We start from the raw sequence: 13,892 nt of genomic DNA on the forward strand, positions 1-13,892 counted from the left end.
AAAAAGAAAAGAGAAAAGAAAAAAATCCACATGTAAGTGGATCCATGTAGTTCGAGCCCAGGTTGTTCACGTGTGACGTGTACTGCTTAGTGACTGAATGATATTCACGCTGTAAGTCCCACGTTGCTTACCATTTGCTTTGTTTCCCATTTTTCTCAGTTCTTAAGGTATAATTTATGTACAGTGAATACACTTTTTTTTTTTTTTTATAGATGGAGTCTCCCTCTGTTGCCCAGGCTGGAGTGCAGTGGCACCATCTTGGCTCACTGCAACCTCCGCCTCCTGGGTTCAAGCGATTCTCCTGCCTCAACCTCTCAAGTAGCTGGACTACAGGCGCCCACCACCATGCCCAGCTAATTTTTGTATTTTTTAGTAGAGAGGGGGTTTCACCATGTTGGTCAGGCCGGTCTCAAACTCCTGACCTCGTGATCCACCTGCCTCAGCCTCCCAAAATGCTGGGATTACAGGCGTGAGCCACTGTGCCAGGCCAAATACACTCCTTTTAGTGTACAGTTCTTGAAGTTTTGATGAATGTATACAGTTATGTAACGTATTAGTCCATTCTCATGCTGCCATAAAGAATTGCTCAAGACTGGGTAATTTATAAAGGAAAAAGGTTTAATTGACTCACACATCTGCATGGCTGGAGAAGCCTCAGGAAACTGATAATCATGGCAGAAGGGGCAGCAAACATGTCCTTCTTCACATGGCAGCAGGAAAGAGACATGCTGAGCAAAGGCGGGAAAACCTCTTATAAAACCATAAGAACTCATGAGAATTTACTCACTATCGACAACAGCTTAGGGGTAACTGCCCCCATGATTCAGTTACCTCCCACCAGGTTCCTTTCGTGACACATGAGGATTATGGGAACTACAATTCAAGACGAGATTTGAGTGGGACACAGCTAAACCGTATCATGTAACCATCACCACAATCAAGATATAGAACTCTTCCATCACCTCCCCAAGAGGTGGACCCTTTGTAGTCAACCCCTCCTTACACCCCCAGTCCCTAAAAACCACTGATATGTTTTCTGTTTCTATAGTTTTACCTTTTCCAGAATGCCATATGAATGGAACCATGCAATATGTAGCCTTGTCTGTTTTCACTTCACATGACTCATCTGAGATTCATCTATGTGGTTTCATATGTCAGTATTTTATTCCTTCTTCTTCTCCTTTTTTTTTTTTTTTTTTGAGACAGGGTCTCCCTCTGTCACCCAGGGTGGAGTACAGTGGTACAATCCCTCCTCACTGCAACCTCTGCCTCCCGGGTTCATGCGATTCTCATGCCTCAGCTGCCTGAGTAGCTGGAATTACAGCCACGCACCACCACGCCCGGCTAATTTTTGTATTTTTAGCAGAGATGGGGTTTTCCCATGTTGACCAGGCTGGTCTCAAACTCCTGGCTTCAAGTCATCCGCCCACTTTGGTCTCCCAAAGTGCTGGAATTCCAGGCGTGAGCCACTGTGCCTGGCCTTCTTTTGTTTTTTTATTTTTTATTTTTATTTTTTGACAGTGTCTTGTTCTGTCACCCAGGCTGGAGTGCAGTGATGCAATCATAGCTCACTGCAGCCTTGAACTCCCGGGCTCAAGTGATCCTCCTGCCTCAGCCTCCTGAGTAGCTGGGACTACAGGCACGTGCCACCATGCCCCGCTCATTTTTTACTTTTTTGTAGAGATGGGATCTTGCTATGTTGCCCAAATTCCTGGCCAGAATCCATCCTTCTGCCTCAGCCTCCCAAAGTGCTGAGATTACAGGCATGAGCCACCACGCCCGGTCCCAGTAAATTCATTTCAAATGTATCTGACCTATACAGAAAGAACATGATAAAGAGATAGCATTCACTTGTTTTCACTTGGCACTAAGCAAAGTCCACAGGTGTTGTCTTCCAGGGGCAAGGGACAGGATCTGTGCGTATTCTCGCTTGTGATTCATCATATGACTATGTAGCCGTGTCTGGTTTCTCTTTAGGGTGGCATTTGGCTTTTTCAGCAAGCTCCTATTAAACTGTAAATGAACTAAATAAACACAATGCTGCTTCACTTGGCCATCGCTATGTCAGGATCTCTTCATGAAAGACGAACAGCACAGAGTTAGAATTCAAATACTCTACAAGAGGGATAATACTGGGCCGGGTGGTGGCTCACCCCTGTAATCCCAGCACAGTGGGAGGCCGAGGCAGGCGGATCACTTGAGGTCAGGAGTTCCAGACCACCCTGGACAACATGGTGAAACTCCATCTCTACTAAAAATGCAAAAATCAGCTGGGTGTGGTGGCGGGTGCCTGTAATCCCAGCTACTTGGGAGGCTGAGGCAGGAGAATTGCTTGAACCCGGGAGGCAGAGGTTGCAGTGAGCTGAGATCAAGCCCACTGTACTGGATGACACAGCCGTCTTGAAGAAAAAAAAAAAAATGTGTAGCCCAGGATGCTCAAGGGTGGGGCTTTCTCAACATTCCCACCATCCTCATGGCAAACCCCTGGATCGTAGAGGGATTCTGCTTCTCTTTCTCCTGCTTTTTTGCATTTGAATTTGGATTCCTGGGTTTTGTTTCTACCCCTCCCCTGGCAGCAATAGATCTTTGCCCATTCCCTGAGACAGAGGGAATTTACTGCTTTTGCTTTCTTTCTTTCTTTTATTCTTTCTCTCTCTCTCTCTTTTTTTTTTTTTAGCGGCGAGTCTCCCTCTGTTGCCCAGGCTGGAGTGCACTGGCTTGATCCTGGCTCACCGCAGCCTTTGCCTCCCAGGTTCAAGCAATTCTCCTGCCTCAGCCCCCAAGTGGCTGGGACTATAGGTGTGCGCCATCACACCCAGCTAATTTTGTGTTTTTAGTAGAGACAGAGTTTCACCATGTTGACCAGGCTGCTCTCGAATTCCTGGCCTCAGATGATCTGCCTGCCTGGGCCTCCCAAAGTGCTGGGATTACAGCCATGAGCCACCGCACCTGGCCTGCTTTTTTAGAAGAGAAGGGTCCAGAGGAAGCAGGTGGGGTCTGCGCCTGTTCCTGAGCAGCTAGATGCCTACCCCACAGAAAGGTCTCTCTCCAGGCTCTTTGCCAGTCCCCATCTTCCAATACGGTTGCTGGTGGAGGTTTATTAAAAAGGGCTTATGAATGAGTGTGAACTCCCTTTGTATCTGAGGCCCCCAGCTAGTCCAAACTCACATGCCAACCTATACTTGGCCTTTAAGACTTAATTAAAATTATAGCGGATTTCCTGTTGCCAACTAGGTTGGCAGTAATCTCTTTCTCCTGTGCTCTGCCAAAGGTGAAGGCGTTCTTGTGTTCTGTCTTTGGAGAGGCTTCTCTTGTCTCTCTCTCTTTGGCACTGAGGTTACTTGGTTGCCTTGCAACCTCAGCTTTCTGATGGGCTCAACAGAAGTTACAATTTGGTAGATTATCCAGCTTTTCTCATTATGATATTGGGAGTGATAGCCTTTGTAGCTTTCTACATTCTAAGCCCATTCCACAAATCTTTACTGAATGCATACTATGTGCCAGGCATTCTAGGTGCTGGGGATAAAGTAGTAGAAAAAACAGGCTGAGCACAGTGGCTCACACCTGTAATCCCAGCACACTAGGAGGCCAAGGTGGGTGGTTCACTTGAAGGAGTTTGAGACCAGCCTGACCAACGTGGTAAAACCCCGTCTCTACTAAAAATACAAAAATTAGCCAGGTGTGGCGGCAGGCGCCTGTAGTTCCAGCTACTCAGGAGACTGAGGCAGGATAATTGCTTGAATCCAAAAGGCAGAGGTTGCAGTGAGCTGAGATTGCGCCACTGCACTCCAGCCTGGGTGACAAAGCAAGACGGTCTCAAAAAAGAAAAAAAGTAGAAAAAATAGATCTGATTTCGAGAAATTTATATTCAATTGAGGAGAGGCAGATACAAATAGATAGAATATTGTATTTTATAATATTAGATGCTAATAAGTTCTATGAAGAACACTTAAGCAACTGACAGATAAGACAACTATAGTGTATTGGCCAGGTGCGGTGGCCCACGCCTATAATCCCAGCTCTTTGGGAGGCCAAGTTGGGCAGACCACCTGAGGTCAGGAGTTCGAGACCAGTCTGGACAACATGGTGAAACTCCGTCTCTACTAAAAATACAAAAATTAGCCAAGTGTGGTGGCACGCGTCTGTAATCCCAGCTACTCGGGAGGATGAGGCAGGAGAATTGCTTGAATCCAGGAGGCAGAGGTTGCAGTGAGCCAGGATCGCACCACTGCACTCCAGTGAGACTCCTCAAAAAAAAAAAAAAAGTAGAAAAAAACAGATTTGATTTCAATATATATCTATATTTTTTGTTTGTTTTTGTTTTTGAGACAGAGTCTTGCTCTGTCACCTAGGCTGGAGTGCAGTGGTGTGTTCTCAGCCCACTGCAACCTCTGCCTCTCAGGTTCAAGTGATTCTCCTGCTTCAGCCTCCTGAGTACTTGGGATTACAGGTGCCCACCACCACGCCTGGCTAATTTTTGTATTTTTAGTAGAGACAGGGTTTCACCATGTTGGTCAGGCTGGTCTCGAACTCCGGACCTCATAATCCACCCACCTCGACTTCCCAAAGTGCTGGGATTACAAGTGTGAGGCACTACACCTGGCCAGAAGTATGTATTCAATTGAGAGCGAGATACAGAGAGATAGAATATTATATAGTATAGTATTAGATGCTAAATTCTATGAAGAACACTTAAGCAACCATAGTGTATAAATGGTACCTCCTACCCCTTCCTCCCCTATTCATGCAGATACTGTCTATAATTTACTGCTTTTTTTTTCTCCTCTCCTCAGGGATCTCTATGGTGGAGAACGGGCTAGACTGCCCTACTCTGTTAATAGAACTTAGTAAGATTTCAGCTCCAAGTAGTAAATGGGACCGTCATTCCCATTCCCATCAGGAAGGATAGGACTGCTGCTCATAAACATGCCAGGTATTCTGTATAAGGCCAAACCAGGACCTGGTGGACACAAAGCACAGGTGTTATACTTCGACTCAATACAGGAAGAACTTTCAAACCGTCAGAGCTGCCTGCAAAAGTAATGTACTTTTCTGGAAGGTAATCGACTTCCCTTTCTTGGAAAAGTTGCAGCTTTGGGTTTATAAGTTACATTGTTTGCAAGCTCCCAACTGCCCCTGAGGGTATCTAAGCAGATGGGTGGAGTGTACATTTCCTGACTTCTAACAGTAGAAAGGCTCCACCAAAGGCTCTTCAGGACAGCCCTAGGAAGCTGCTTGCCTGTGCTACTCAGCACTGATTCTTTCATTTCTTCGTACAGATGAATAAACCATGCTTTATTTTATTTTATTTTTTTGAGACAGGGTCTTGCTCTGTCGCCCATGCTGGAGTGCAGTGGCGTGATCTTGGTGATCTTGGCTCACTGCAGCCTCGATCTTCTGGGCTAAAGCGATCCTCCCACCTCAGCCTCCCCAGTAGCTAGGACTACAGGCCCATGCCAGCATGCCCAGCTAATTTTTGCATTTTTTTTGTAGAGACGGGGTTTCACCATATTGCCCAATCTGGTCTTGAACGCCTGAGCTAAAGTGATCCTCCCACCTCAGCCTCCCAAAGTGCTGGGATCATAGGCATGAGCCACTGAGCCTACAAATAAACCATGCTTTAGGGAAGGTAAGTGTCTTGACCAAGGCCACAGAGCTAGGAAGCAGCTGGCTGAACTGGGATTGAGGCCAAGGTACTGTCTTTGATGCCAAAACCTGCTATCCTTCCTCACTATCACCCAACCTCTTCCCAGTGGCTCCACACCCATTGTGGTGACAGAGGCACCTTCTGTTGAGTGTAAACTCTTCTGGCCGGAATTGTTTCCGAGAGTAGGGTGCAGCCCCGAGGGCTGGGGTTAAAAGTCAAGCTTCTCATCTGGACTCATTAGTTCTGACTGAGCACTTCTGCCTCAACCCGCACCGCTACCTCTCATGAACGTGACACAAAAACCCTTGGTTTCAGAAAGCCAGTTTCCAGGCAAAGAAAGCTTTCCACCCAGGGCCTGGAGTGAGCTGAGGGCAAGAACAAAGAGAGTCGGGCGCGGTGGCTCACGTCTGTAATCCCAGCACTTTGGAAGGCCGAGGTGGGTGAATCACCTGAAGTCAGGAGTTAGAGACCAGCCTGGGCAACATGGCGAAACCCCCGTCTCTACTAAAAATACAAAAATTAGCCGGGCGTGGTGGTGGGCGCCTGTAATCCTAGCTACTGGGGAGGCTGAGGCAGGAGAATTGCTTGAACCCGGGAGGCGGAGGTGGCAGGGAGCCGCAATCGCGCCACTGCACTCCAGCCTGGGGGACAGAGCAAGGCTCCGTCTCAAAAAAAAAAAAAAAAAAAAGGAAGGCGACCAGCTAACGTCCGGCGTCAAGGCGCGCGAGCCCTCCATCCGTCTGGTGCCAAAAGATGGCGCGTGGGCCCCTTCCCCTGCCTCTGATATTTCCATGGAAGCAGCCGGTTAGGCGAAATGGCGATCGACCAGACTAAAGGTTGGCGGATCCTATGGCAGTGCGCCTGGCAGCCAGCCACACCCGGGACCGGCTTCGCCCAGCGCTAGGGGCGTGGAGCCGCGCCGCGAATGGCGCGTGAGCCTCCTGCGCACGCGCGTGCAGCGTCCGGGGTCCGGCCAGCCGCGCCGCTGAAGCGAGGGCGGGGAGGGAAAGCGAGCGGCGCCTGCGCCCCGGCGGTGAGCGGGCCCAGTCGTGGGTGGGGCTTGGGGCGGAGCCTGACCGTCACGCGCAGCACCGCCCCCGCGGCCTCGTCGCTCCTGCTGAGGCGGCAACCGCTCTTCGTCGGTCCTTACCGGTTGGCTGGGCCAGCAGTGCCCGGCTCTCAGCTGACGATGGGGGACCCCAGCAAGCAGGACATCTTGACCATCTTCAAGCGCCTCCGCTCGGTGCCCACTAACAAGGTAGCGGCCGTGAGCGAGTGCGGGCCTGCCTGCCATCCTTGCGGGAACCGGCGGGCGGCCCCTGCGGGCGCCAGTGGCCGTGGCGTGGGAGGCGGGGCCGGCGCGGCCTGTGACACGTCGCACTGTGGGGCCGCGGCAGCCTGGCCGGGACGGGGCGGGCGGGGCTGGGCAGCTGGGAGGCCCGAGCGGGAGACCGGAGCGCGGGGGTCCTCACGCGGGCCAGGGAGCGTTCCCGGGGCGGCGGCGAGGGCACACCCTCCAGCGAGCTCTTGGGGCGGGGGGCGAGCACCGGGGGCTCTGAGCGGGGGCGGGGTCTTCCTGGGGGCGCTGCGAGGAGGGGGCTCCCGGCTCAGAAACCCCGGCTGCTGGCGCCAGATGCGGGGAAAGCGCGGCTCCCCCGGCGCCACCCTGGAGCTCGACCCCGCCTGTTGGAGCCGGCTAGACTCCTCGGGCCTTGCGGTGCCTGCCTCAGTTTCTCTTCTGATAAAGCTGCCGAGTAGTCTCCGCTCTGGCTTCCAGCTTTTGTCGCTTTGGCCAGGGAGGTTCACCACAGCCTCCTCCCTCCCCTCGGCTCTCTTTGGAGATGGGGGTTTTCTTTTTTTTTTGTCTCCAGAGACTGTTCTCTCCTTGGAACTTTTACAGCTTTGCGCAGCTGGCTGGAGGTGTTGGGGTGACGCAGGGGGCTAAGGTGACAAGTCGAGTCGGAGAGGGACCTGGAGAGTGCAAAGGGCTGTTGCGTCAGCGTGGACTCTCCCCGCCCCTCCGGTGACACGAGTTTTGTCTGGTCCCCACTGTCACTTCCGAAGGGAACAGCTGTTACTGAGCATGGTCCTGAACCTCAACATGCTGGCATAGGAAGTGTTATAAGTGTTTCTGTTGCTTTTAAGTCTTGATGGTACAGGGGAGCCCATATTTTTTCCAGCCTAGGTGAGGAAGGAAACAGTTTATTGGGGTTGATGTCTGATGGATATGGGAAAGTTAAGAGAAAGGCTCCAGGAATTCTCCAGTGTCCATTTCTTCATTGTTTTCTTGATTTTCACATTTTTATTTATTTATTTTTTTACAGACAGGGTCTCACCCCGTCACCCAGGCTGAAGTATAGTGAAGTGTCTTGATCCTAGTTCACTGCAGCCTTGACCTACCCAGCCCAAGCTATCCTTTCTTCCCAGCCTCCTGATAAGGCTGAGACCACAGGGTTGCACCACCATACCCAGCTAATTTTTATTATTAATTAATTTATTTATTTTTGAAGAGACAGGGTCTTGCTATGTTGCCCAGGCTGGTCTCAAATTCCTGGGCTCAAGCAGTCCTCCTGCCTCCCCCTGCCTTGGCCTCCCAGAGTGCTAGGATTATAGGCATGAGCCACCATACTGGCCTTAATTTTCTTTCTTTCTTTTTTTTTTTAATGTTTTAATTTTAATTTTTTTGAGACAGAGCCTTGCTCTGTCGCTCAGGCTGGAGTGCAGTGGTGCGATCTCAGCTCACTGCAGCCTCTGCCTCCTGGGTTCAAGCAATTCAGCCGCAGCCTCCTGAGTCACCAGAATTACAGGCATCCACCACTACACCCAGCTACTTTTTGTATTTTTAGTAGAGACGAGGTTTCACCATGTCGGCCAGTCTGGTCTCAAACTCCTGGCCTCAAGTGATCCACCTGCCTTGGCCTCCTAAAGTGCTGGGATTACAGGCGTGAGCCACCGCGCCCAGCCTTGGTTTTTAAATTTATATTGATGTGTTTATGAAGAGTGGGTCCTGTATAACTAGACAAGATTAGGATCTGCGGTTAGCAATGTGTAAACGATATATTTTTTGTCACCTTTATCTCAGAAACATCAACATGTATTCTCTTTGATTTAATTCAAAGATAATTTTAAATAAGAAGTCAATGTCTTTATATCAAGAGGCTTTTGAGAGACAGGCTTGTATGGTCCAAACTGCTACTTTCTAGGTATGTCACCCTTGGACAGGTTACTTGACCACTTTGTCCCTTTTTTCCTTATCTGAAAATGGGGCATGAACTGGACCTAAATCAGAGGGTGATTGTGAAGATTAAATGGAATAATCCAAGGAAAACACTTAACAGTAGGAACTGCATATAATAGTCTTCAATAAATGGCAACTGTTTTTATTATGAAGAACACACCTATGAAAAAGTTTATATTCTGTAATAAGATTAATAAAAGCAGTGATCAGAAATGTTTTCTGGTAATGTTTTCCAGTAATGTGCTATATTTCTTGGTTGAGACCTTGTATTTGATCACTGGTTTGAAACCCTTACCTAAAAGACAACAATAGCGTTTTAAAATTGGGGTTATAAAAGAGAACTCTAAGATACATGAGCCGGGAGAGGTAATCAAAGAAAAACAAGTTGGCTTACTTTTAGAATGTGGTATCCAATTTCTTCCTCTCATGTGTGATGACTTACTCTGGATGAAAGGTCATGAGGGTCAATTTTCTTTTTCTTTCTTTTTTTTTTTTTTTTTTGAGACAGTCTAGCTTTGTTGTCCAGTCTGGAGTGCCATGGTGCCATCTTGGCACACTGCAACCTCCTCCTCCCAGGTTCAAGAGATTCTCTTGCACCAGCCTCCTGAGTAGCTGGGACCACAGGCGTGTGCCATCAAGCATGGCTAATTTTTGTATTTTTAGTAGAAATGGAGTTTCACCATATTGGCCAGGCTGGCCTCAAACTCCTGACCTCAAGTGATCCGCCTATCTCAGCCTCCAAAGTGTTGTGATTACAGGCGTGAGCCACTGCACCTGGCCAAGGGTCAATTTTCTAGTTTGTGAAATCCTTCTTTGTTGCTATACCATTCCTTACTTTTATATAGATTGGGTTATTCATTCAACAAGTATTCCTCAAGCCCCTATGGTATGCTGGGCACTGTGTATAGCATTAAAGGTATGTACACTGATGGTATGTTCCTGTCCTCTGGGAGCTTACAGTCTAGTGGATGGATGAAGGGCAGGACAGCAGGTGGTGTGTTTTCTGCTCTGAAGCAGTGTGGTGGAGCGGGAAGAGTGGCTCGGGTAACAGACTGCATGGGATCCAGTCCCCACTGTGGACATTTCCACTAAGGAATTACTAAGAAGTGGCCACTTCTTATCTGTCATACTTAATTCAGTAATTCCTTAGTTTTCTCTAAAATAGAGATCAAGATTTACTGCCGCCATCCCACACCCGGAAGGACTCCTCATGCTCTCAGTAGCATGGTGCTTCTGTCGCTTACAGAACAACTTGCCTTTGATGATTTTCAAGAGAGTTGTGCTGTGAGGTGGCAAAAGTATCCAGGAAGCAGGATGCCAGTGCCTCAAGGAAAAAATGGTCCTTTTCGGCAATGTGTTCAGTACTGGGGGCTTGGCCCTTGTGTATTACCTCATACAAAAGACTTTTCCAGGGCTTCGTGTTACCAGTTGGCATTGGAGCAGGTGCATAGCCATCCCAAGGCACAGGGTGCTCTGGGCCCTCTTCTCAACATTCACTGTCTCAAACTCACCAACAAGCACAACTTCGTGGACATTGCTGATGCCAAGTTGAAGATTCCTAGCTCTGGATCCAAGTCAGAGAGCCGTCTCCACATCAGCTCATCCAGAAGTGTACCTTTCAGAGGTGGCACCTTGATGAGGTCTTCTTAGAGCCCAAGGATTGCCAGCAGATTCCTATGTTCAAGCTCAGTGGGGAGAATGGTGAAGAAGTGAAAAAGAAGTAGAGACGATCCGAAAGACCCAGTTTTCTTCTAGTCCGGCCTTCCCTCATCTCCACCATGTGCCCACCAGGGGTGATGGCTCGTCTGAATGACAGACACTCCCTTAAGCCAATTTTCCGGCCACCAGTGGGATGATTGTACATGCTGACATATGGTAATTTTGGTATAATTCTAACTTGGGCACAACGAATGCTATTGTCATTTTTAAACTGAATCAGAAAGAAACTCTTATTGTAAGATAATTTATGTGAAAGTTCTTTGTGTAAGAAAGCACATGATAAAAAGAATCAGAATTAAGAAAATGTTCTTTGATTTAAAAAACAAATAGGCCAGGCGCGGTGGCTCATGCCTGTAATCCCAGCACCTTGGGAGGCTGAGGTGGGTGGATCACCTGAGGTCAGGAGTTCAAGACCAACCTGGCCAACATGATGAAACCCCTTCTCTACAAAAATTAGCTAGGCATGATGGCAGGTGCCTGTAATCTCAGCTATTTGGGAGGCTGAGGCAGGAGAATCGCTTGAACCCAGGAGGCAGAAGTTGCAGTGAGCCAGATCACACCACTGCACTCCAGCCTGGGCGACAGAGAGCAACTCCATCTCACACACACATACAAATAAAATAAAATAAAATAAAAATAAAAAATAAATAAAATGGAGATCAAGACTAGCTACATAATTTGTAAAATGTACAAAATGAAAATGCAGGGCCCTTGTTTGAACAGTATTAAGAGTTTTGGGCCGGGCGCGGTGGCTCAAGCCTGTAATCCCAGCACTTTGGGAGGCCGAGACAGGCGGATCACGAGGTCAGGAGATCGAGACCATCCTGGCTAACACGGTGAAACCCCGTCTCTACTAAAAAATACAAAAAAACTAGCCGGGCGAGGTGGCGGGCGCCTGTAGTCCCAGCTACTCGGGAGGCTGAGGCAGGAGAATGGTGTAAACCTGGGAGGCAGAGCTTGCAGTGAGCTGAGATCTGGCCACTGTACCCCAGCCTGGGCAACAGAGCAAGACTCCGTCTCAAAAAAAAAAAAGAAAGTTTCCACCAATACAGTCGCTCACTCCTATAATCCTAGCACTTTGGGAGGCTGAGGTGGGTGGATCATTTGAGCTCAGGAGTTCGAGACCAGCCTGGGCAACATGGTGAAACCCTGTCTCTACTAAAAATACAAAAAATTAGCTGGGCGTGGTGACATGTGCCTGTAATCCCAACTAATCGGGAGGCTGAAACAGGAGAGTTGCTTGAACCCAGGAGGCGGAGGTTGCAGTGAACCAAGATCATGCTACTGCACTCAAGCCTGGGCGACAGAGCAAGACCCTATCTAAAAAAAATAATAATAATTTCAAGATGAGGCTGGGTGCGGTGGCACCTGTATTCCGAGCACTTTGGGAGGCCAAGGTGGACGAATAGCTTGAGCTCAGGAGTTTGACACCAGCCTGAGCAACATGGTGAAATCCCATCTCTACCAAAAAAAATAAAATTAGCCATGCATGGTGGCGCAAGCCTGTGGTCCCAGCTGCTCAGGAGGCTGAGGTGGGAGGATTGCCGGAGCTCAGGAGGCAGAGGTTGAAGTGAGTCGAGATCATACCATATACTCTAGCATGGGTAACAGCGTGAGACCCTGCCTCAAAAAAAAAAAAAAAAAAGAATTTCAAGATGAGACAGCAGAGCATTAAGCCAATTACACGCTCTTTTCTTCTAAGTGTGGGGCCCTCTGCGACTGCATAGATCACACACATGACCAGGAAGCTGGCCCCGATGGGGATGACAATAGTACCTTCTACTAGTAACCCTACTAACGAAAGCGTTGTTAGGAAGATGAAACTGGCTGAAGTGCCAACAATAGTGCCTGACTTAAACACTCAGTATTAGCTGTTACTATTTGTATACTAATTATTCTCATCATTAGGCAAAACAAATTGTCAGTCAAAAGCTATTTCTTATTCTTCACCATAAGAACTGATGTTCTGCTTCAAAAGCCACATCTTGACTTTGGTTTGGGATTGCATATCAAATCAAAGCACAGTCCCTGCTTCCAAAGCATAGCCTCCTGGTATAGCAGGAGGATCAAGGCAGCATTTATGGGAGCCAGACCTGTATTTCTCACCACTTCTGACCTCCACATGTCCCAGTCTCCACTTGTTAGCTCCTCTGCCCCTACAAACTGCTCCACCATGTGCATTTGCATTTAGTGAGCACCTGTGTTGTGCCAGGCATGGTGCCAAGTTCAAGTGAATAAGGTAGACGTGGCCCCTCCTCATGGGGCTACATTTTAGCAATCCTTTAGCTTAGGTGATGGGTCAGGAGGATGCCAAAGCTGCCTCCCTCATTAGGAACCTCACTGCTCTCTTCTTGTGGCCAGTCTGGTGACCACCTTAGAAGTGATTCTCAAACTTGGCCCGCTCTGGGCTGTGTACCCAAAATCTCTGCCATCACCTCTACCAAAAACCCTTTGCATCCTGTCCTTGCTTACTAGGAAACAATCTTGTAACCAATTGTCTTGCCCACTGGACTGCTAGACTGTGGGCTCCATGTGGGCAGACTTCCTGAACCATGCTGGTATGTCCACTTGGTATGTGCCAGGTACACTTGACAGTAAGTGCACAGCAACTGGTAGTTGAGTGACTAGGTGAGAAATTACAAACAGCCTGATGGGGAAGAACAGCATCTTTTGGCAGAGTCTGTTGTTTGATGCCCCATAGAAGAGGGTTCCCCTAATGGCCATCACCACAGGGCATTTGAATTTGCGTGTCTTCCCCACTTCTCAGTGAGCTCTTTAAAGACTGGCACCAGTAGGGGTTCTGCTAGTATTTGCGCTGCTACTTTTTCATACCTCATCAACTGCCACATGTCTGACATACAGCAGGTAATCAGTAAACACCGAAGTGAATCCCCTGGCCTCTTTTTGTGTCGGTTGTCACTCCACCCCCATTATTCAATGTGCCATCAGTGTGAGCATATCGTGGTGAGGAGCTTTAGAAAACCCACTCGTAGGCCGGGCGCAGTGGCTCAAGCCTGTAATCCCAGCACTTTGGGAGGCCGAGACGGGCGGATCACGAGGTCAGGAGATCGAGACCATCCTGGCTAACACGGTGAAACCCCGTCTCTACTAAAAAATACAAAAAACTAGCCGGACGAAGTGGCGGGCGCCTGTAGTCCCAGCTACTCGGGAGGCTGAGGCAGGAGAATGGTGTAAACCCGGGAGGCGGAGCTTGCAGTGAGCTGAGATCCGGCCACTGCACTCCAGCCCGGGCGACAGAGCGAGACTCCGTCTCAAAAAAAAAAAAAA

The 13,892-nt window shown here is 48.8% G+C and overlaps 1 protein-coding gene and 1 pseudogene across 3 annotated transcripts in view; both read left to right on the forward strand.

The window, feature by feature from the left end:
* The first annotated feature begins 6,746 nt into the window (after positions 1–6,746).
* The window catches only part of ARFGAP3 (ARF GTPase activating protein 3), a 64,472-nt gene continuing 57,326 nt past the window's right edge, over positions 6,747–13,892 (forward strand). For 2 of the 3 annotated variants that reach the window (XM_045363514.2, XM_045363515.2), the window contains exon 1: positions 6,747–6,905. In XM_045363514.2, the coding sequence (XP_045219449.1) occupies positions 6,837–6,905 (69 nt within the window). In that variant the 5' untranslated portion in view covers positions 6,747–6,836. Of the gene's footprint in view, positions 6,906–10,220; positions 10,761–13,892 lie in introns of those variants that run through there. The other variant, XM_065522047.2, reaches the window with a different exon arrangement.
* Positions 10,222–10,609, forward strand: LOC141407830 (cytochrome c oxidase assembly factor 1 homolog pseudogene; annotated as a pseudogene).

Source organism: Macaca fascicularis, chromosome 10, assembly GCF_037993035.2.
Source record: "Macaca fascicularis isolate 582-1 chromosome 10, T2T-MFA8v1.1".
NCBI classification, from domain to species: Eukaryota; Metazoa; Chordata; class Mammalia; order Primates; family Cercopithecidae; genus Macaca; species Macaca fascicularis.